Consider the following 24,126-nt stretch of genomic DNA (forward strand, 5'->3'; position numbering starts at 1 on the left):
GGTTTCTCTCAACAAAAAGCAAGAAAACTAAACTTGTGTTTTTCTGATGTTTAAATATTTTTTTTGGCAAGTCACATGTTAGTTTTCAGGTGTTTTCTAATAATAAGGATCTAAATTTTTAGGTATCACAAGAGGATTTACTTATGACAGCAGGGTATGTAATTTAAATGGCAAGAAAGCAGAGTGAAATGTCAATCTGCCCATATAGAGACAAAACCAATCTATTTATCCACTCTGTTAGTGAGTTAGTGAGAACTGCAAAAGGGATAGTGAACAAGAGGACAGAAGTGCCAGTCAGATCCCATAGTAGTTATGAGGAAATCATCAAGGAAACCATTAAAACAGCCTGATGACAGTTCTTTTTTTTGTACCATGCAGTGAATTTAGGGTTTGTTACCACAGACTTTGGAGGCCAAAAGTAAAAAAGGATTTCTGGAAAGGGACTAAGTGCATTATTCATTAAGGCCAGGTCCAGAAAGAACTCTCAGAAAGCTGAGAAAGTCCATAGAATGCTGGAATGATGTCAGAGAAAGCCCACTGCCTGGTATACAAGCAGTGTATTGCCTGCTTGCCTATACAAGCCTTGTATTTTATGCTTCTGTGATCACCTTTTACAGGCTATTCTCAGAGGCAGAACAGCAAATCAGATGGCCTTTGGTCTGATTGCACACAATGTTTCTTATGGATCAAAGCTCTCAATTTTAGCATGATTTAGATTTTGGAAAGGTTAACTTAAGGAAAAAAAAGGACATTTGGAAAGCTTGCATGCCTCCTGCGCTTCCTCTTTCAACCCTCAAAGATGTGCTCCTTAATCATTCAGCTTCCATGAACGGTAAAAGTATTGCTGAATTAGCAACAAGGAGGATTTCGTAACAGCCTCTGTGTTATTGCTCCCAGATCCTGCTCAGGCCCCTTATCAGGGGCTCCTGACCCAGTCTCAACTGCATGTTAAACATTGCCCTATATTCCATATTTTCTCTTTACCACATTCTTGCTAAATTACTTTGTTCGACTGCTACATTTATGACGTGAAACAGTTCTGATACTGCTCTGTTGGCCACTGTTAGGTAAACCTTTCCCCTAGACCACTCACTTCTGTGTGGGCAAGTGACAACAGGAATCTACAGGAAGACTCCTTATGGACAAAGGACTGCTCCACTGTCTATAAACATCCTTATTTCACCCAGAATTGGCCACTTCAATTGGATTCAGCCTTACAGCCAGTCAGATCAATACATTTTTGCAGTGCAGTAAACAATGCAACACAGTGATTCCTAGTCTGCAGCTAGACAGACCGAAGTAGCAGCACAAGTAAGTCAGAAAATCTCCTGCATTTCTCTGGGCACAGAGCAAGCTCTGAGACCAGTCATCACAGTTATTTTTATATACAAAATACGTGTGCACATAGACATATGGACTAATACATTCATCACCAACCCTCATTTAAGGGACCGACTATCCAAAGTCTGCTCATCACCCAGTAAATGTGCTTTAGCTGGGGGTGCCAGATGCATCCAGGACCTGCAGTGGCTTTACGGATCACTGCATGAGGATGTGGCTGTAGGTTCAAAATCAATCAAGAAGTTACTGTTCCAGCTTGTGATTCAGTCTTTAGCTCTCCAGACAATCCTTCCCAATCAAGATAACACACAGGTAGATTGTTTGTTTTTATCGCTCATAGTGGAGTTTGGATTCAGGTTACCTGGAATGAAAAGAAGTTAAAGTAGTGTTAATGTTAGGTAAATATGACCTGGCTAAAGTTCAGACTCATGCTTCACTCCTATTTTTTACTATACACCTTGTGTTAGGCCTACACTCTCTCATGGCTTTTTTTCTACTGCAGTGAAATGAAGAAACATTAAAGTAAGAGCAAATGCAGAGTATATTGTAGAGAAAATCACTGGAGAAGTATTTCCAGGCTTTGGCTTGTACCCAATCCAGCTTCAGCAGTATCATTAGGTCCCAGCTGGCACTGAAAAGTAGTCTGGTCATGCCTTCGGTGGGAAGTTTTCCGAAGAGTGAGGTATGGTAAAAAAGCCCCAAAATCCAAGGTCATCTCATCCATTTGATAACCACGCACATTCTCAGAAGAGGCTTTTTTCATGTTTTGTTTCAAACATTTCTAGTGCCAGTGTTTCAACCACTGCTTGTGCAAGACAAATGCCAAGGTCTCTCACTAAAATGGCAGAGTATGCGGCCTCCATTTTTTATAATCCTAGTTTTTTTCACTGCTTACTCTATGAATTTCTTCTGCTCCCAGTATCTGTACCTTTCAATGCTTGCACTTCTACGTGGTCTCCATCACTGCAACCAGATGTTGACCTGGATGCCCCAGCATATCTGCTTCAAGCACTGTACAGAAGTGTGTTCAGAGGCTTTTGCAAGTAAGGGAGCTCATCTGTGCTCTGAGCTCAGCAAAGCTTGCATGAGTCTAGCCCAGGGCAGCAGGGACTGAGAGGGGCTGCCATGTGCTTGGAATCACTCTGAACACAGGCAGGCCCTGCTCATGTATTTGTACAGAAGGAAGGTGCATGTGCATAGCTCAAGCACTTGGAGCCAGATGCCAGTTCAGAGTGAAAACAGAGAGGGACAACTGCCACAGGTCATGCTGACATGCTACTGAGAAATCTCAGCCGTGCCAAATTTAGGGAGCATTCAACCCAAGCACTGCCTCTGAACTGGACTTCATGTCAATAATTTTTAACGTCACTCTCCTGCTTGTGGGTATTTGATCAAAGCTGCCCCCACCTGTAGGTGATGGGGAAGAGAAGAGCTCTCTTTTCTTCCCCTCCTTCTCTCCACTTTCTTCCACACTGCATCTTCTTGATATTCACCTGGGAGGTTGCACTGCAACCTGCCCTCACTTCTGTGGCTGCTCTGTGTGCTACTGCCTCCTCCCCACATCTCCCTGTGGCATTTCATTCTACCTGTCCCCCTCTGACACATCCTGCATGCTAGTATTATCATTACTACAACCTCCTCCCCACCCCTCTTTCCTTACCTCTCTGTATCACACTCAAGACCCTCATGTTTATTTTGAAAGATGTCTGTGCTTCTCTGCTTAATTTCAACTCCCAACCCTTTTATTCTTGTCACTTTCTACTCTTGTCTTCTGACCTTTTTCTTCATATCCCACTACAGTTAGAGCAAACACCCTCCTTGTATGTACCTAACAGCATTTCCCTCTTTCTCTTCAGAAAAGAGGCTGAAAATTCCAGTTACCACCCTTCCATGATCTCACTTTGGCTGAATAACACTGGTGATAACTAAGCAGCTATTTCAATCCCATTTCTATCCCATTCCTTGCTGCAAGAAGCCCATGGCTGCTGGGTGAAGGCGGGCCAGGGGGCCCACGGCGCCGCCCCTCCCGTGTCCAGGCAGGCCTGGGGGCCAATGGCTGCCGAATTGAGGCGGGGCCTTGGCCAGTAACCGTGCGGGGGGAGCTGCGGGCGGAGCCTCACTGCAAAAAAAAAGTGCGCCTTATAGTCCGGTGCGCCTTATATGATCTACAAAGTTGCGAATCTTGCCGACTCTGGGGGGGTGCGCCTTATAGTCCGGTGCGCCTTATGGTCGTGAAATTACTGTATTCTGCAATCACCACTCATGAGGAATGAAGTCGATGCATGGAGCAACTAAGGACAGCAGACTCTTCTTGACAAGCCTACATTGCTTCTTCCAAGGGAGAACACTAACCAAAAAGTCTGCACCTTCTGAAGGCACAGAGCTTTCAGACTTTTGCAGTATTTCCCAGAAACTGCTCACAGAAGTCACTGACATTGCTGATCATAGTCTGCCCAACATCAGCTTAAAGTTAAAAAGATTCTGGTCAGGTTCAGAGCTGCTCTTGTGTTCCTCAGTGGGCAACAGTGAAATTCAAGGGTTCTGTTAATTTGATCATGTGGTTTGAGAAAGCCTTGTAAGACAATGCACAACTTCCATTCCATGTGCTAGGACAACACCTCAGGGTGTTAATTCAGATACTAGTTTGGGATATTACTTACTATCTGTAGCGCGTGTATTTTCCAGCACTTGTATTGTAGGAATCCTTTTCCAGCCTGTAAATACTGCATCAGATTTTCAGACTCCATCACAGCATACACTTTCATCATTTCCCTTCCCAGTTCAGATTCTCTTCATCACCACTTGCTCCTACAAGACTGAATCTGACTTTTCCCTGCTTGAATAATGTTTTTCAATTACTCTATGAGCTGCTCGGGTGTGGATCTGGTCTCTCCATGCATTTGCAAGGTGGGATGTGTCTCTGTGGTGCTAGAGAATTAATAGTGACTTTGGAGAATATGTGTGCAGGCAGGCCCATGGGGTTTAAGTGTGCTGTGTAATCTTTACAAAAGGTAAGGGCAGCTCTTTCAAACTGTGAAGCTCTGAGTAATTGCATCCTAACCTGCCTGCATACCAAGTACCTTCTCGTTCATTTCCACTTCTTACCTCCCTTCTGTCACTCAGAGTATCACAGTACCAGTTTTCACTAGCTTTGCTCAAAGACAACTTAAACTTTTAAAATGAAGTCAACTCTAAAGTTACCCAAGAACAAAGTGCCTCCTATCTTTATACTGAGGCTGGGACTCTATTCCATGGCTGTATTTAAGAATATTTTATTAAATCCTTTTCTGTTCCTCATGAGTTTCAATCTATCTAATGTGCTCTCTACCATCTCTGCTAACGTGCCACTTTGGGACTATTAGACTAGAGAAGATTTCTCTCTAGAACAGTGACTAATTCAAAAGAAACACAGAATCCGTGATCTTCCTCCAGCCTTTGATGACACCAGATGACCAAAGTCTACTTACACCATACTTCAAAAGCTGTGGAGTCTCCACTGTCACCATGAACAGGCATTCTAAATTTGCATAGTACAAAAACACTAGCAAGGACTCACTGGAAAGATTTATCAGGTCAGAAAAAGCACAGAAGGGAAACTGGTGTGCTGGACCTCAGCACCCTCCCTCGATCTGTTCTCAGTTCTTCCTTCCCCCTTATTGAAAGAGTTGTCAGTCTGCAGGAAGTAACAGTGGCAATAAATAAAACCTGAACATAATAGCATGGTAATGTATTTGTGGAAATGGTCTAGACCAAGCATCAGAGGAACAGGGACATCCCTGCTGTCCGGATGGTGCAATGCCCCAGCAGGGTGCAGCACCCCACTGTCCAACCAAAGACATCAACCTCTTGTGCCTTAAACTGGGCCTGATTTCATCAGGACATTGTGGAAATGCCAGGCTGGCTGCTTTAAAACAGGTGACAGTGAGAATCTCTGATATTGCAAAGTGCTGATGAATCAGAGACGGCACAATTCTCTCCTTCTGTCACTAGAGGGTACTGCAAGCACTCAGGTCCATTCCTGCGAGTGGAAATGCCCATATATCTCCCCACAGGTCCTCACTGATTTTGCTTCTCCTGGCTTTGAGAAATGGGGCCCACCAGCACATAATGCCTGTGCTCAAGACTTACTTGGAGAGAAGACCTCTTTAGACCAGGGTTAACTTCAGCCTCCCCAAATGCCAAATGCAGATTCTAAAATGGATCTGCTACAGTCTTAAATAAATTAGCCATGCCTTCTTACAGGTTCTCTCTCTTGTTCCATTTGGCATTTTTGAGTCTGTCCTTCATTTAGCCAGAAATATTTTCAGGAATCTAATTAATCATTGTTGTTGACTGTCCCAATACCCTGCTTTTCTTCTTGGTCCCATGATAATGTTTTTCCATTTCACATCATGATAACTGCAAAGGAATTCAGTCTCTCTACATCTGCATTTTGCGTTCATCAGAGCACAGAATGGTCTCTGGCCTGACAAGTGGAGGAAAAATTTTCTCCTTGCAATTAGTTTATTTTCCTGATGGTGCAGGATGTATTGACACCCAACACAGCTGAGAGGAAGACAACCAGGCTGAATAGTCCAAAGATTTACTTCAATCTCAAAAACATGTAAAATGTTGGGAAGTTAGCTATGAACAAATAACCTGTTAGAAATCTTTATCATTTGTGTCTTCAACTGATTGAAGCCTTGGAAGGACTTAGTGAAGATATCAATCATGCATTAGCAAAGAGAGAAAAGTTGAGAGCTAGTGATCTACTTCTTCGTAGCTTCTGTTTTCATGACCTTCTCCCCCATTTCAGGAGGTGGTAAAGAAGCAAATTAAAGACTTGCACCCTTTCCTCCACTCCTTGTCCCCTCTCCTCAACATGAACGCATTTTCCTCTTCTCCACCAGCAATTTGTCAAAGGAAATATACCTGCCTTAAACTCTAATGAGGGAAAGAGGGATTACACTGAAAATCTGTCTGTGGCCTGCTAGCCTCTACAATAGAGTTGGTGTTTATTAGGCAGATGCACTTCATGAACAGAGCACTGTTTTACACAAGGCAATGCTCACCTTTCTTTCCCTTTGTTGCTCAAAAGTACAAGAAACATCCACATGAGAAGTACCAACTTAACAGTAAGACTGCCATTAAACTGCTTTCAACGTAAATTGCCTGTATCTTTTGATACAGCTTCTTACCCTTTGATCTAACTCATTTTGATTCAGAGGAAATAAGAGGATCTACTCACAAGTGCCTGTAGTGGGTATACTTGCATCAATCGGCCAAGCTCAGAACAAGGGACACAGAATGCAGAGTGTGCTGGTAAAAGGTTTTACCTGAGTTGCCTCCAGTGCTCCGAACACTGGCATGGCCAATGCTGAGCCTCTCATATTCCAGTTTCATGTTCCCAAGGTCTTCTCCTGAATGTCCTTCACTCGCAAAAGAATTGGCCTCAATGCTTGAGCCTGGAGAGCGCTTGGCCTTGCGACTGAAAAGCCCACTGGCAAACCGTTTTCCTTGCTTTGCATTGGTCTGTGCATCTTCCTTCTTTATGTCACGAATAGACTCTCTGGATTTGGATTTATTTTTCAGGTCCATGTGGAGCCGAGACAACAGTTTCTGGGGGCTCCGATTCAGCTTGTTCAAGTTCTCCAGAGGTGGATCTATTTCTGGGTACACTTGCTCCAGTGTGACTAAGTCATTCAGGAACTGATTTAACCGTTTCTTTGACTCACTTGTTTCCTCCTTTTCCACGTTTCCGTGATTGTCTTGCCTGTGCCGTGAAGCCCAGAGCATCATATCACCACGGGTTGCCCCGGCTACTAAACCATACTTTGGGTTAATGAACTTCCGAGCCACAGTGGAGGAATGAAAGCCTGGCTTCCCAATTCCATGGAGGAACGGGTTAGCAATGCCCAGTTCCTTGTATAAATTAACTTCCTCTGAGATGGCGTAGAGCTCACGAAACTCAATGTCAAACATCTCCACATGCTGTCCTGTCAAGACTAGCAGGATGTTTCTGTCAATGTGGGATGAAGTCCATGTGAAGCTAAGAGGTGGAAACAGAACCGACATTAGATTTTGGTGTGCGTAATTGACCCAGTCCACCTAACAAAACCTAAGACATGGAATACGTAGCATTGTGCCATTTGTCCTTATATCTTTGCCCAGATGGGCCCCAATAGAAACACAACATTATTGTTCTTCTTTAGACATGTAGACCAGATTTGGCAGAAAAGGCCCTGAAACTCTGAAGGACAGTTTACCCTTTTTAAAAAACAGCAGTGCATCAACAGGAAGAGTCTTGGGACCGAAAACCTCACTAAAGAAAACTGACTATAGGAACTGGTAAAGAGTCCTTGCAAACCCCTTCCTGATGCAGTGTTGAACTGTCTCTAGCCCTCTGCAATGGTCTGCCAGCATGGGTATGCTCTATTCTCTGAGAAGGGCTCTATGCCACCTTCTCTTTGTCCCACTTCAGTTTCTACAGATGCTACACAGATGCTGGGATAGAAGGGGGGTGACATGTGAAGAAGACTCTCAAGCAAAGTCATGACCAGTCTTAAAATAAATGCCTAAATGCCTTAAGCAAGAGTAACCCACCTGTATGATCCAGTGGCCACCTTTTCACCATCCACCATCAGGAATCGGGATGCCAGAGTGCCTCTGATCTTCCCTGAAGGCATGTAGAACCCAACTCCTGTCACAGAGCGTATGCGGATATTCTAATGGGGAGGTGAAAAGACAAAATGTCACAATAAATAGGGCAGAAAATCAGGTAATTGCCAGCTCCAAGTCTGAAGATGTCACTCACATTATCTCACTACTTCTGGGACTACAGCTCATTTTGTATCAGCCACCAGAAGGGCTGCAAAAGGAAAGCACAGTGCTGTAAGTCCTGTTGTCATCCCCTGTCTGAACAGGTCACTCTTCTCCATCAGTTTTGTCCAAGGGGTCAGCATCACCAAAACCCTGCCTGCTGTCTTCAGCTATTCACTTGAGCCCCTAAGCAAGACAATGCTGTCAGGTAAGTGCCTTCTCTAATGTCCTGAATAGATCAGTGAAGAAGAATTTCTGAGGACAAGGAAGGAGAATCTTTTCATAAAATGAATGGAAGTAGTTAGAAAAAGAATACCTTTTCCCAAACAACACATTTCACACCCTTTGGTCAGCAAACCTACAAGAATAAAACAAAGCACTACCAGACACAAAAAAAAATCACAAAGTTAAGGTTAGATGATTTATTAACAATAGATATGTGCTGTGTATACTATAAGGATATATTTGCACATTGGACTGAGGGTTACTCTGCTCATGGGTCCTGGCTGCACAAGGCTTAACTGCCAAAGTGCCTAACATGAAATATTCCCCCTCCCACCAAACTCAAAATAATTTAATGTCACTATAAGTTTGGAGCAAATTGTAACTCTAACATACAAATCTAGACCATTTTCTTCATTCCACCATATTTTTATATAAGGATTCCTTAAGAATGAAAAGCTAAAAGGCACTGTGAACTGGAGTCCTAAATCCAGGGCTGGGAGTCAGATAGTATCAGGAGTAATTGCAGTTCTGATACTATTCCCTGTGATGTTCTGGGAAAGTCAATTCACCTTTGTTTCATTCTTCCCCATCTGCAGAGCAGAAGAATCAGGAGGATTTGGCTAATGCTAGCACAGCCTCAGATCCCACAAAGAGCTAAGTCCTATTACTACAAACCTCACTGACAGCTTAAATATTGATAGGCTATAGAAATCAACATGCAGGAATGAGTGATTATGAGAATGCAGATTTCTTTCAAAAGCTGTTTTTCTGAATATAATTCCTACCTTTTGAATCTGCTCCTAATCCCCCCACTAAAATACAGCAGTGGAAATACAAATTCTGACTAACAGTAACTGATGATAGTACTGTTTTGCATTCAGCTGTTGCTTGATCTGTCTGGAGTCCTGTGTGGGCATTAGCTAATTAATGCTCCCAACACTGATGAAAGTATTATTACCCTGTTTTAAAGATGAGGAGCCTAAGACAGAAAAAGATGAAGTGCTTGCCCAAAGCCTAGCAGTGAGTCATAGGTATGGGATGCTGAAGGCAGGTTGGGTAGAGCACAGGAGAAAGGGTGCCCTTTCCCGTAGTTAAAATAACATTTCAATTTGGCTGGCTGATCACCTGAAACATTTTTTTTCCTTGCTGGTTAGTTGGATGTGGGATTTGCCAAATCATGGTATGCTGACTGCACCAGACAAGAAGTCAGTCAACAGCTCTGATGTGATATGTATTGATATATGATATATTCCTGTGAATCAAGTATCAGCCTGTGTGAGCAGAAAGTTTCCCAGCATATAACAAGTGTGGATCTTACTGTGTTTGTCTGTTCTATCACCTTCTTTTGGTGGAAAGAAAACACACTTGAATTTCTGCAGTAACTGAGCTGTATGTAACACTTAAGAAGGCGCAGAGGGGATAGAACTGAACAGCCGAGCACATAAAACTCCTTGAATAAAATAGGTACAGGAGTGCATTAATACATCTTGAAATGCAGGAAACAAGTACAAAGTCATATAAACATCAAGTCACTTAGCAGGTTATTTGTATAATATTTTCTGCCTTGAAGGATCTCAGAACATTTGTAGACTGCTAAGTTAAGCTATACAGAGGAAGAACAAGCCTGGGTTCACGTACTGAAGACTGCACAATAACGAAAGAGGAAAGACAAATACAAATGAGGTGAGATTGAAGGCATGTTCAGAGGGCACTAGAGTTACAGTAGTAACAAATATCTTGAGTAGAGGACCAGTCAGCTCACCAGATAGAAGTGACACCTCCAGATCTGTATTGTTGCAGAAGCCTGCTTAAGGTTTGTTTTGTCATATCCTGGCTTATGGGAGATGCAGTCTGCATTAAATTTCCATATTTCCTTTCCACAGACTTGCACCACTCCTCATCACAAGCAGTGACTAACATCTCCCTGGCTACAACCTAACATGACTGAGTCAAGCCTGACAGAGCATCCTAACAGATATAGTAAGGAATTGGTCTTCCTTGCTTTGTGACAAACTTAAACCTCACTCTGAATCCACAGAAAGCTAAATTAGACCCAGTTTAGAAAGTCAGTAGTTCTGTGGCTGACTTGACAGACCTAGGCTGTAGTGCTTACAAACTGGGGCTGAGGAGGGGGGATACACAAGACAGACCATAAAGGGAGGTGTAACTACATCCACCAGAGAATCCTATGTGTACCTTTCCTCTTAGAACTGGGAAATCCTCTGTTAGCCCCGGACAGTTTTGGAAAAGGCATGGTTATTGTCAAAATAGTGTAACTTGCAAGTATTCAGGAAGAACAGTATGGAATGCAGCTAGCTGGGACATGGCCTGCCAAGATCATTATTGAGTATTAGAGTATTATCTGTGTCTTTACAAAAAGAAAGTCTTGTAAGCTCCCATTCTCAGAAGGTCACAGGTAGTCTAGAAGAATACTACAGACCATTAAAAACTCTAGCAGACCATTAGAAAGCCAACAGCACTGCTTCACATCACATTACACTCCTCCCTCATCTCAAGTAGGAATCAATGATGAAAAACACGAAATACTGAAATGAAATTCCAAAATTTTCTTAGGCAGAAGCTTTTTAGACTTACTGAAGTGAAAGGAGAAACTCCTTATATGTTCGGAAAATGAATGTAAAAATTAATGTGAAGGTGAACTTCCTGCAGATAAGTTGTTCCCTGGGCTTGCTTGGAACTCTAGAATTCTCTGCCTTTGGGCAGGAGTGTCTGTTACTGTGGTTGGGGTTAACAGAAACATGAGGACAAAAAACACTTATCTAAAAACTGGTGGGAACATTCACCCTCACGTCCTGAAAAAAAAAGGAATTTCTGAGGGGCTATGAATTTTGTGTCTATGAGAACTCTGATTCATTGTGATCTCCAAAGAACACTGTTGTGTCAAACATAACAGAAGTCTGACAAACCGTGTCCTGTAGGCTCAGGAAGCCATATGACTCACACACAAGACAGGCTCTTATGAACAACCCATGAACATTCTGATGATTGAATTAAATACATTTCGGGTGAACTCTGGCCTTCAGAAAAAAATTGAGTTTTTCTCATTTCATGCTAGGAGTTAGTTAAGAACTTTCAGTCTTTCCAGGGTGAGGTACAGCAGTTTCCCTCCCATGAGACTGCCAGCAGATCATGATACCTTGGCATCTCTACCAAAATACTACAATAGCCAGGAATTTTGTGAAAATGTCCATCGCTGTACATGGGCAAAGGGCAAAATCCAGTGTTAACAGTAAATCTCCCTGTATTAGGACTGTTGAAGTATTCACTTTGTGTTGGATGAACAAGGCAATGGGACCAAAAGGGCAGCAAGCACAGAACACAATGAGTATCTGGTAGTGACAGAAGACAGAATAAACATTGTGACTCTGCAGATCATGGCAGTCTATCATCTCTCCCCTCCTGGGATCAGAACTTGCCTCTAAGCCTCAGAGTTATATCTCATGTGGCTGCCACTTCCTGAGAAAAAAAGCCATCCTCTGTACCCTGCATAAGCATTCCAAAGGAAAGGTGGGCAGATGGGCAGGAAAGAAGAGTATGTAACTCCTTTGCTGGCAAAATACGTCTGGTGAAGACTGGTGAAAATATTCTAGAAAATGGTAATTCAAAAAGGAGATAACATATTCCCTGTTGCTAAAAATCTGTAGAAGAAACTCAGACATCATAGCCAATGTCAGGAGAAAGACCCGTAGATAAGAAATGGGTGAAAGTGATAGAGCTTATTCAGCAATTTCAGTATCCTCTGTGATCAAACAATGCAGGACAAAATGATTCTGCCTGAACAAGGCACGAGGCCCAGCTTGCTTTCTTGCTTTAAATCTGGATCTTCAACTCTTGGCACATTAGTTCAAAGAGGAAGGACTGGGGGGGGTCCTCAAGGGAAAACCTTAACCTTGCCAGAGCTTCCTGTTAGCAGGGAAATCCCTACATGTGGGTTCTGCCACACTGACCCAAGTAGCAGTATAGGCACATCCAAAGCAGCTGTGGGTGGGACACTATGAGATCTTCCTTAAGAGGCAAGTTACTAATTTCCCCATTCCATCAACAATCTCTCTGGTCATTCCATAGAAATATATAGAGGAATTAACTGCATTGACTTCAGCAAGACTAACAAAAACCTAAGCCATACTGGAAAAGAAAGGTGACAACCTTCAGGGGAATTTAAGATCCAGTATGAGATACCTGGGAAAAGAGGGGAAAAATCTGGAGAACAGCAATCTGTGGGCTGAAGCTCTGCAGAATAGTGAACAACTAGGTCAAAAGATGTTAAAAATTTCTTCTCAGTGGACTTCCTTCAACTCTGCTTGTACTATTTTTAGCTGAAGAAGTCTAAAGAACAACATAGCATGGGCTGCCATGAAAGAAGGGAATCACAGAAGTGACACAGAAAAGCTTTTTCCTTCTTTTGATTGCATCAGTTCAAACTGCACCTCCTTGGAGAGACCCATACAACTACACTGCTGCAGGACCTAGGCACTGCTGTAACACATCACTGTGATCACTGGCTTAGGAGTGGCAAGTCTGTATAAACGCCTGCGCGGAAGAATAAGAGGAAGAGCAGAAGTGCACTGCTTACTGTTTATAGACAGAAAAGAGAGACTGAAAGGAACTCACCTCTCCAATAGCAACACAACTTTCTAAAATGCCAGGGCATCTTTTAATTTACTCTGTCCAGGAGTTAAAATATTGTAGTACTGATGACATCATTCCTGTACATGATGACACAGTGAGAAAAGTACTGGGAAACCAGTACCAGAGCAAATGGAACTACTGCTGTGATTTCAGAGTTATGTACCAGAGAGACACAAGCCTAGGACACACAATACCACTGGCACTTGAAACATCTGTTATAATGAGGTCTGTCTCTGCTTTCAAAGACACCAGAGGGAAGGAACTCCCACCACTGTTTTGGAGAAAGATGAGAAAACTTCTCAGCTGGATGTCTTCTTTTACGAAACTCAGAGCAGAGTGGTAGTTCACAGAAGCACTGTTCAGATATATGCAGGCAATTTTTATCCAGATTTAAGATAGTTCTCCTAAAATGATTAATATGAGACTATAATCTTCAGAACTTCTTAAGTTTTGATTGTGTTTTGGGGTTTTTTTAACTACGAATTGAGTGTTTATGGAAAATCCACCTTTCCTCCATGCAAAAAGCACTTTTTCCCCTGCTGCTGCTCAGAACAGTTGGATCACAAAGAGGAGCGAGTCTGGCATGCCATGGGTTGTTTCCAACCCAGCAACCTTTTTCAGTATTCAGAACAAGCAATAGTGACTAAAAAGTTGGGGAGAAAAGGAAGGAATACAATACTAACAAGAAACACACAAAGGATTTCAGCCTGTATGTGATGGAGTGAGATCCCTCCAAGGCTGCTTCTGCCAACCAAGCTAGATTGACTACTTTGCTGTGCTGCATGCACTTTATGAAAGCACACTCTGGTATGGGACTGGGCAGCAGCTGTGGTCCTCAATCCCTCCAATTCTTTGCAGAGGAAGACTACAAACTAATTCACTCCTGGATGATGACTGCTAGATAGGAAAGTCTTGATTTCACAGAGTATATGTGCCCTGTAAGAGGGATCTATGCAAACAACTCAGAGAGCTACTTGGGACTCTAGTTTGAATCCTCACACAGAAGACTTATAAGAATTTTCTCTGATAATTTTCTCACTAACAGAAATTTTTAGGTCACGAGAGCCAAGAAATGACACAGACCCCTGTCTTGGGTGAAGGGCAAAAAAAATCCCAAACTCTCAATTTTCTTTCCTTCTGTATTATCAAGCCACTCTGTTATCCCTCTGTATTTCATTAACCCTCTCTAAGTGCTGCAGTATGACTTGTAGGGAGGAAGAAATGTGTTTGCTGGTCCAAGCAAGTTCCAAGATTCATTACAACTGTGAAAGGCCATTGACCTGAAGGAGATAATGGGTCAGTACTGAATATCTTACCCGGATCTGCAAGTCACTGAGGTCAAGGCATCTGCACATTTCCAGGAAGAGCTTCACACCCTCCTCATCTAGGATTATATAGACTGGGATCCAGCGCTTATATGCTGCATCAACAATATCGCGGAAGATGTCCCGGTCCGTAAATACATCCATGACCACTGCAATAATCTGGAAACAAGAAGATGGTAGACAGACAACTGAATAAATGTTAGGAACTGAAAGGAAGCCCACCCCACTGGTGCAAAACAAAGGAGAGCATTGATACCAGATAACGGAGGAGAAGCCTATAGGGAGACAAAAGTACAGGGATGTACATGACCAAGCACTACCAATAATTGTAATTTTCTGGGTTAGCTGCTGCACTTTGGAAGGAATTTAGTAAATGTCTATCAGATTTCTTCTTCTGGATGAAAATGACTTATTTTAGCAGCCTGAGGAACGCCAAAGCCAAATACCAAGTTTTCCCTCTGTATTGAGAAACTTGCATTATCTCTGTAAGGATTCACTTAAATGAAGAATACTGAAAACAGATTGAAAAAAAAAGACTGAAACACGGCTTTAACACTTAACCTGAAGGTGTCTAATGGAAGAATGAATGCGCAGAGGAATCAGGGCCCGCATCCTCAGCCATCATGGATAGCATAGGCAATAAGAATTCTATTTTCCTTTTTTTTTTTCCCCAAATCCCTGTGAAAAGTCTGCTCTCAGGGCTGGCCTCCCAAAGAATGATTTATAGAGCTCAAATATAAACACCTCATATTTCTCAGGAAGGGACTGGAGTGTATTCAAGATTCAGAGGCAAAATGATCATTCCCTCTCTTCCCATGTACTGTTTTTCTGGTATAAAACTAATCCTTCTTTCCAGGCATAGATTTTTACATAAAAACAAAAGGTTTCACTGACGTGAGAGACAAGCCTGAACATTTATAGGATGAGTAACAACAAAACCAAGAAGGTTATGGGTAAATGTAATGCTGATCTTACAGAGGGAGAGAAAGACAAAACATGTATCTTTTAGACCATTAGAAATACCAATTAATTTTTCTGCCCGAGTTATTCATCCTAACATTTTAAAGGTTATCAGTGGAGGAAACCACTGTTTTTCTAGTCTCTCTGCATAACATCAGCATGCCAGGTCAGAGCTGCCATGCTGACAGTTTGCTGGGAATAGAGTTGTCTAAATTTTAATTTCCCAGATGCTGGGGATCACAGTAATAAGCCCATCTGGGCTGGAGATGGCATATACTGGTGTGAATGAAGCTAAATAGTGAATCACACAGTAGGATTTTCTTCACTTGATGCTTGGAAGAGGTGCAGCTCTCTTGCAGAAGCCCCCTAAGGAGAGGAATAATTCTCCCCAGAGACCTCTTTCTCGTGCAAAATGCCCTTGAACAAGTGGCTTTTGGGAAGATGATGCCACAGTAAACATCCCCCACTGCATCTGCTGAATCTCTGCCGAGTCTCTGCTTGCATGGCCAACAACAACCAACACATCTGCTCTGTCAGGCTCCTTCTGTCAACAGTGCTTACACCAGCTTCCCTTTGTTAGAGAAAGAAAAAAGAGCTGACATTGTATTTATGCTCATCATTAACATCTAAGTTCCTGATACAGGTGAACTGCACTGAAATCCCATAGTAACTTCTGCTAGGCAGGATTTCAGGTCCTGCCTCGGTTCTCCCTTTCCAGCAGGATGCAGGGAATGTTACCAGAACCTCTGAAAATTAAAATACAATGAACTTGTGACACTTTGCTTCTGAACAACTCCACATATGGGCAAATCATAATTAAAGGCACGAACAGTTTATGCATTAACTCAGGCCTGTTATGCTCCCTCTCCTCCCATCCATACGCAGTGGTATGGCTGAGCTGAGAAAGGATGCCAAATAATATTCTTTTGAAATAAGAACATCCACACAGGGAATGGATAGCAGAAGCACCAACTCCTTTTCTCTCCATCCCCTCCATTTGCAATGAGAGTAATGACTGCAGAAATTACGCCCCATCCTGGACAAACCATTAATTGTCAGCACCGGCTTTGCAATGTGAAGGGATGGTTACCTCCAGGCTGTGGGGCCCTGGGTCAGTTCAGGTTTCTTTCCAAGACTGGGGACCATTGAGAACAGCAGTCAAAACTTCCCATGGGCAACGCCTGTTGTTGTGTTTGCCATCTCAAACCCCTGCCACAGCTGGTGATCTGTCAAGATCACCTAGGAGCGTTCTCAAGCATAACAAGTCAGAGCATGAGTGTCTACCCTGCAAGAGGTTTTCCCCATTTCTCTTTCTATCCTATGGATAATAAACTTATCTGTAGGGCCCATAGGTGTGCCTAGCTCTTCATAGGAATTTTAAGATTGGCAAGTTAATGCTTGCTAATCTCATTGCAGCAAGGTAGCTTAATTAACATATGTTTGTAAAATATTGATGATAAGCCACCCACAGACATGTGCCACATATCTACCAGTATCTGTTCAGACCCCCCTCAGAAAAAACAAACCCAACAAACCCCCTCTCTCATTTGCTGATTAAAAAGCTGCTACCTGCAGACTTTTTTTTTTTTGCCAGGGCCAGCTCAGCTGAACACAATAGGCATAGTTATCTATGAAAAGGACCATTAAACACTCAAATGGCTGTTAAACATGAAACCGGCTTCGGGCTGGGAGGGGCACAGTTTGTCCAGTCAGTGAAAAAATAAAAATCTACAAAGGAATTAATTATTTCTAGGTGCCAGGCACAGCTATTGAAAAAAACAAACTTTCCCAGTTCTCGAACAGTCTGTAGAAGCCTTTGTGGCAGTGCAAAGAGGAGGTGAAGTTGGACTACATCGAAGTGTAATGATTTTACAGCTTCTGTCTTCTAAGTGCCTGATCACACCAGTGACTGAACAGAATTACGGGGTGTGCACAATTTCTGAGAGCAGGGAACTGAAAAGATCACCCACCAGATTAATGCCTCTCTGTAACGTTTTCTGTGTTTCCCGGCAGATTCGGTTTGAACAAGTCTGCCAAAGTTGTGCATATAGAGTGCGCTGGCAGAGGGGAACAGGTGGAGGAGGAAATGACTGCTGAATTATAAAGCAGAAAAAACAGAAAGCTACAAAACGAAGCACAGGAATGGAGGTTCTTCCACTGTTCTCCCCTTTACCCAAAGGGTGTGTCAGCTCTGAGGGGGATCTTTTCCCGGGTGGTCTTTCCCGGGAGCTTCACCCACATCCGGGATGGGTGACGAAAAACCCTCGTCATTGCCCTCACCTGCTCAAAGCCAGCTCTTGTAGCATCATGGCTGGTTTGCTTCCTTGCCAGAAGTGCCCTGTCACCACCAGCAGTCATTTCCAGGGAAAGATAAATGGGAGGAGCAGCCGCATATTGTCTGCAGTTTGGCTACTTGCAGTTCAGGCTAGACGGTGTTGAGACCACAAAAAATAAACCCGAAAGACACCATCCCACAAACGCACACGCTGCTCTACTTTTAACTAGGGATACCTGTACACACCAGGTAGGGGTGGCTGAAACAGCATCATGACCTGTCTTCCTCTGAACCTGGGAATGAGGCCGGGACAGGACAACGCGAACCACGGGTACAGAACCCTCACTGAGGGGAGGGAGTGGAGGGGGTGTGCAGAAGTTTAACCCCGTCACAGGCATCAGCTTTGGCAAAGCGTAACACGACTGGCAACGAGGCGCAGGGAGAGCCCTGCCTGGTGGGAGCCGACCATCGCACGGGCAGCGCGCTCCTGCTTTTTCCACCCCATGGCCCGAGCCAGCCCCTCGGCCCAGGGCAGGCCCGTCCAGGCCGGGCCGTACCTTCTGCGCCTGCTGGATCATCTCCCGCACCACCTCCTTCAGGTGCGGCGCGCTCTCCTCCTTGCGCGGGTGCGTGAAGAGGGACACCCGGCTGATGCCGCGGTAGAAGGTCTTGTCGGTCCAGCCCAAGTCCAGCGGGGGCACCTCGGTGTCCGAGCACTCGGGCCAGTAGGCCAGCGACAGGGTCTCGCCACCGGGCCCCCGCGCCACCTTGCCGCCCTCCCGGGGGTCGTCGTAGCCCCGCCAGCCGCCCCGCAGGTCCTGCAGCTCCCGGCCGGAGAGGAAATCGCGGAGCTGCTCCTTCCTCAGCGCCTCCCGGTACGCGGCCTCGCCGCGGGTCACCAGCGCCTCCAGGGCTCGGCGCTGCTCCTCGCTGTAGTAGAAGCGGGCCTGGGCCTCTGTCACCTTCTCGTTGACGTGCAGCTCGTCCAGCAGGAGCACCTGGGACTCCGCCATGCCGCCGGCACCCCCAGCGCAGCGCCGGCCGGCAGCGAGGGCAGCAGGCTGCGGCAGGAGGGCGAGGCGCGGCCGGCACCGCCTCACCTGGCCTGCCCGAGCCCGCCCCGACGGGTGGGGCCGCTGCCCCGGGCCCCGCCGGCCCCGCCGGCCCCGCCGCCCTGCCCCTGCCCCTGCCCCTGCCCCTGCCCCTGCCCCAGACCCCCGCGGCACCCCGGGGACGGGACACGAGGTGCGGGGAGAAGAGAGTCTGCGAAAAGGACAACAACCCGACCTAAGAGATGCAGGAAAGGGATGTAGGATAAAGGGAAGATGTGGTGGCCTAAACCAGCTTGCAGGGATGTAGGTTAGAAATCTTTAACTTGGGAAATTGTGTCCTAGGAGAGAACTTGGTGCGTTGAAATGGGAAAACCGCACCTCTGAGGCAAGACCCACCGAACACACGAATTTGGAACACCCTGTGCCTTTAAACTGAGGTGGGGAAGGAGAAGGCACTAGTAGCTGAGCAGGTGGTGATATAGGTTCATTATGCAAATGTTGCTGAATAGGACTGTATGAATATGCTTGCATATGTATACATTGTGTATGTGTGTATAAATACGCTTCCTAGCTTTGTGGATTTACCACTTCACACCCATCTCTGCACAGACATGAAATAAAATCGAGTATCTCAACTCTGTATGTGGATCAGCTTCCCCACTGGGTGAAAGAACCCAGATTTGGGACAACACCCTGGCATGGCTGACAGCAGTGTCCTGACTGCAGTGCTTGGAGGAGAGCCAGGCCTGGGCCCCGGATGTGTTTTGGGGTGCAAATGCAAAGGCTTTTTGCCCCCCCCTTTTTCAGACTTGGCAGCCACTTGAGGAATGCTCATGACAAAGAGGAGGGCAGCTTGGGCCAGGGAGTGGGCAGAACACCACGGTGTCCACAGGCAGTGGCCTGTTGACTGCAGTGAGCTGGTATCTGGCCCTCTCTGAATCCTCTGACAGCTCAGCCACTCCAGAAAAGCAGGCGGGGTGGGGTATCCAGCTTACAGCAGGGAAGATGACAGAGAGATGTGCCAGAGGCCACCCAGCAGGCTGCTGCCAGAGCTGGGAGTGAAACAGCCCTACTTCCAGTCTCTGGCTTGGAGCATGAATAAATACCCACATGCATCCCACCCGAGAGGCTGCGGACTGTAATGTTAAATTGCAATTTTTGCAAGGTGTGTGATTGTTGCTAGGGGCCCTAATCAATATTCTGGTCCCACTGTAGATTGCATGCACAAAGGATAAAAAGCAGTGCTTCTCCACTGCAGCCTGGGGACAGAGCTGTCAGGGAAGGAGCAAGGAAACAAGGATAAAGTCAAAGGCAGTGGTGAAATACAAACGTTCAGAGGCATTTGCAGTGCTTTACATCTGTGATTAGCCCTAAATGCTCACATACAGAAAAAAACTATAGGGGACAGAACTTCTGAAGCTGCTCTTTGTTTCCTCTCTAAGAAATCACCTACCCTCAGTGTGAGTTAGTTTAAATAAGTAAGGATCAGGTGGACCACCACAGCTCATCCTGTGCTGTTCCTCTCCTTTAGGTAAAATATACTTTTAGTATTCCAGACTGTCTTCAATAGCTTTTCCTAGCATGAAATTTACTTCAAATTTGAAATTACACTTTGCAAAGGTCTACTCCTCTGCCTATCAAGTCTCCTTTAAAAATTAATTTCCATGTAAGTTCTTTTAGCCTTATTTCTAATGGAAATGAGACTTACATGGTCATGGTGTCTGTGCCTGTCTGCCTGTCTGCCTGTCTGTCCATGTCTCTAATAAACTTTTGAGCCCACTGTCTGATTTCAAACAAGTTTGGCAGAGGTGTAATTACATCCCTAGAGAGTTTGTGAGAAATAACAGGCCTGATAGCAAAAATAGACTCTATCAAAGTCCCCAGCAGTGAAAGTTACAACGTGGGTTCATGCCTTATTAGATTTCAGATATTTCATAAAATTGAGAATGCTAGTAAGTGCCTGATCTGTAGGAAGAGCTTCAAATTAATTTTTTGCCATCTCAGACACCATATACAAATATACAAGAGATGTGACTTTCTCAGTTCCAATGCTCACTAAATCACTTGTTGGTTGCAGTTTTTTTCTCTACCAGAGGCTGCCATCAGCTGTGCTATTTCATGTGGGGCTAAATAAAATCTCTTTAATCCTGGATGCTCTGTTCATTTGTAGCTGCACAATGTAGTCTTTTGTGTTCACCTAAGGCTCCCACATGAAAGCAACAGTAGGTTCACAAATATATATATAGTTTTGTATTTAAAAGCAAGCATTTCCCACATCCAAGTAAAGGCAGCAGAGATTATTTTCACTTTGTTGTGATGAAATGTTTAGCCCCCACCTCTCACACTAGAAGACAAAATGTCTGTGTGTTGATATGATAAATAGGGGCAAGGAGCTTTGCAGAAGCTGAGAGACCTCTTTCCAAAGCAAGCACGTGTCCCGTCTCATTCCCCCTCCCCATTCTCACATCAGTACATTCCAACCAAGTCTCTTCCTGATCTGGAGTTTTTATAAGGTCAGATGATTCTGTTCCTTTTGATTTCCCCTGACCCTCCCACTGACACCTCAGAGGAGTAAAAAGGTCTGTGCAAACAAACATCCCTCTCTGCCACAGAGCCAATCCGACCCTTCAGGACCAGAGAAGAAGAAACTTGGCAGGCACGGTGGGGGAAAGACTTGCACCTGGTCCTGCCCCTCTGGGATTGAGGAGTGAATTCCAGTTTCCACTCTAAAAGAGCATCATTATTGTTTGGGCTCAGGTTTTCCTCTCTGTCCTTAGCACTGGCTCAAGAGAAACAAGAAAGGGGAAGATTGATTTTGAATTGTGCTGAGGCAGCTGCAAATCCACACAGAACTACTCTATCTGCCACTGGAATTGTTTTGTTCCTGGGGATTACTTGCTGGAGGGGCTGCGTGTGCACAGGCAGGGTTGGGTCTCTTTACTTTTCGCCTCTCTTTGGGTGTCATGCCAGGCCAAGTCCTGGTTAAGGCCTTGCTTGCTTTTCTGGTCTGGTTCCAGAATGTTTTCCAAAGGATGTAAACTAACCTATCAGGAAATATTACCTCTTGTTGTAACCCTCCCCCAACCCTATTACAGTGTTTTAAATCTGTCTTCAAACACCTCCCACGTATAATCTGGTTATTTGGGCCTAATTGCTTAACTTTCCTTCGCGAGGCAGTGCAGGCTGTGCATTAGATAAAGATATGACACCTTATATTTAGCATTAATTGTGACTGCACTTGTCCTGAGCACACATCTATCTTGCCAGTCCTTCCTATGTAATTTCAGTCCCTAAATAGCCCACCTCATGATACATTCTTTGATAAATTTCCCAGCAGTTTTTCTTGCGTGGCATAAACTGCTACAAACTCTTGTTATAAACCTTTGAGTGCTCTTTAGGAATAAAATTCTGATGCTTTCCCCCTCACTATATCTTATTTTGCTGAAGAACAGTTACCATCTACATGCAAAATAGGTGTAAAACCAAGGGCAGATATTAAAATAAGTACCATTTTGTGATACAATGTTTAAGAGCTGTATAGTAGAAGTCTTTTTGTGAGGAGTGGTATCCTCCAAAACAAAACAACATGATTTACCAAAATGTCTCAGATTCAACCATACTATTTTTTGAGTTGGTTTTATTTGATTTATTGTTTGGGGTTTCTTTACCTCCATAAAAAGCAGCAATTGCTTAAAAATTAGTTGTGCAAAGACGACTAATTGTTTATGTGATGGAGGATACAAGGAATTGCTTTCCATTTCTCACTGTGTCAGCTGCAGGTTAGTCTGAGGTGATGGGGCTTTGCGTCCTGAAATAGAAGAGTAAATAAATAGGCACCTGTGCCATGGTTGTTATTAAACACTACACTCCTTCCCTGTGCTCACTGGCCCCACAGCAAGACTCACAAAGGCTTGGTGGAAATTGCACCTTCTTGACTCTCTTCTCTGGATCAGCATGCAGGAGTTTGTGGGGAGACTGCTACGTGCACAGTGAGCCGTGCTCTGCTTGTCCCAAGCCTGAATTCCCATTTGCAAGGGCTGCCAAGCCAGCACAGGAATGGGTGCATTACTCATATCCAAGTACTGGCAGAGCAAAAATCCCGAAACAAGGTGATTTCAGGGTGGAGAGGAAGAAGCTCCTGCTTTGCCCGTTCACCCTCCAGCGACCCACAGAGCTGCAGGCGGTGGCAGGCAGGTGTGTCACTTCTGCAGCAGCAGTGACAGACTGCAATCCGGAGGATGAAGAAATGCTTTCAGAAGCTTCCTTTCTGTCACATTACACCGCCTCAGGGAGAAAACCTAGCTGCTGAACTGGAGAATTGCCGCAAATGAGTCAAGTGCTTCTGGCCTCCCACTCACATGTTTCCATGTGAGAGTAAATAGGTAAGAGAGTCCTCTAAAGAGAGCAGAAAGGAACAAATGCGTTCACAGGCTCCTGTCTTGCAGGTATTTGCTGACTGAGCACGCACAGAAAGACCTTTAGCCATTTTCCCTGTCTGCTCCTCTTCACAGGGCAGCACTTTTAGGTAGTTTCCTGTAAGAAATACTGCTGACCCTGGTCTCTTGCTCTTTCAACACCCATACAGGCAGGGACTCAAACTGGTTGCAATTCAGCTGAGCTACCCTGAGGGGCCTTGGCCAAATCATCTGCTGTGCCTCAGTTCCCATTCTCTAAGATGAGGAAAATACTGCTCCACTTCATGGGGCTGGTATAGAGAAGAGCTTAAAAAATGAAACCCCAAACCAACATCACCTGCGTTTACTTTGGCTTCTCCTGCAGGGGTTGGAGAGAAAGAAATGAAAAAAGACAGCTGTAATATCCCTTAACAGATGAGCCAAATCCTGAATGGAAGCTCTGGTAAAGAAAATAGAGAGGAATCAGCAATGCAGCCTCTGAATAGGATGCTTAATAGCTGCTATGATTTTGTAGCACTCAAATCACAGTGTGCTTTATAGATGAAGGAACACCAGGAATGGGGCCACTGAAAAATTAAGACAGCAACAAGTCTGCAGCATCATGCACTTATTTGTGTACTGGCCACTTGTCAGTGTGCATTGCTGTCAGCTCTCTGGGGAAGGAAAGGCTCAGGTGACAGCTAACAGGAAGAAGAGTGGAGCAGACAAGGAAGTCTGGGGTGGGTGTCCCAGGCTGAGGCTGGAGGGAGGAGTAGCAGACTGGCAGGAAGTGATTAATGGGACTATCCAGATATTGTGGGGCAGACCTCCAGCCAGTGCAGAAAGAGCAAGTGGGAGATGAAGTTATATGCCAATGATGAGACATGCCAAAGTTATGGCAAAGTTACAACCAAAGTTGTGGGTAAGAGGGAGTCAGTGGAGGGGATGCAAGAGAGACATGAAGAGTTCAAGAGTGAACAAATTAATTTGAAAAGCTGCATATTCAGTGGAGGAAAGGAAAGCAGTTGGAAGCAGAGAAATGGTTCTGGTATCTACAAAGTTTTAGACATCCTGGAGGATGGCTAAAAAAAGCCATGGCAAAATGG

At 44.6% G+C, this 24,126-nt stretch overlaps 1 protein-coding gene across 1 annotated transcript; it reads right to left on the reverse strand.

The window, feature by feature from the left end:
* Nucleotides 1-1,637: 1,637 nt before the first annotated feature.
* FAM83F (family with sequence similarity 83 member F) lies at nt 1,638-18,602 on the reverse strand. Its single transcript, XM_033058804.1, has 5 exons — nt 18,132-18,602; nt 14,331-14,498; nt 7,924-8,045; nt 6,657-7,369; nt 1,638-1,702 (listed from the first exon to the last, which is right to left on the reverse strand). Exons 1-5 carry the CDS (start codon nt 18,585-18,587, stop codon nt 1,638-1,640), a joined length of 1,524 nt encoding a protein of 507 aa, XP_032914695.1. The 5' UTR covers nt 18,588-18,602.
* Nucleotides 18,603-24,126: the final 5,524 nt, after the last annotated feature.

Source organism: Catharus ustulatus, chromosome 4, assembly GCF_009819885.2.
Source record: "Catharus ustulatus isolate bCatUst1 chromosome 4, bCatUst1.pri.v2, whole genome shotgun sequence".
NCBI lineage: Eukaryota > Metazoa > Chordata > Aves > Passeriformes > Turdidae > Catharus > Catharus ustulatus.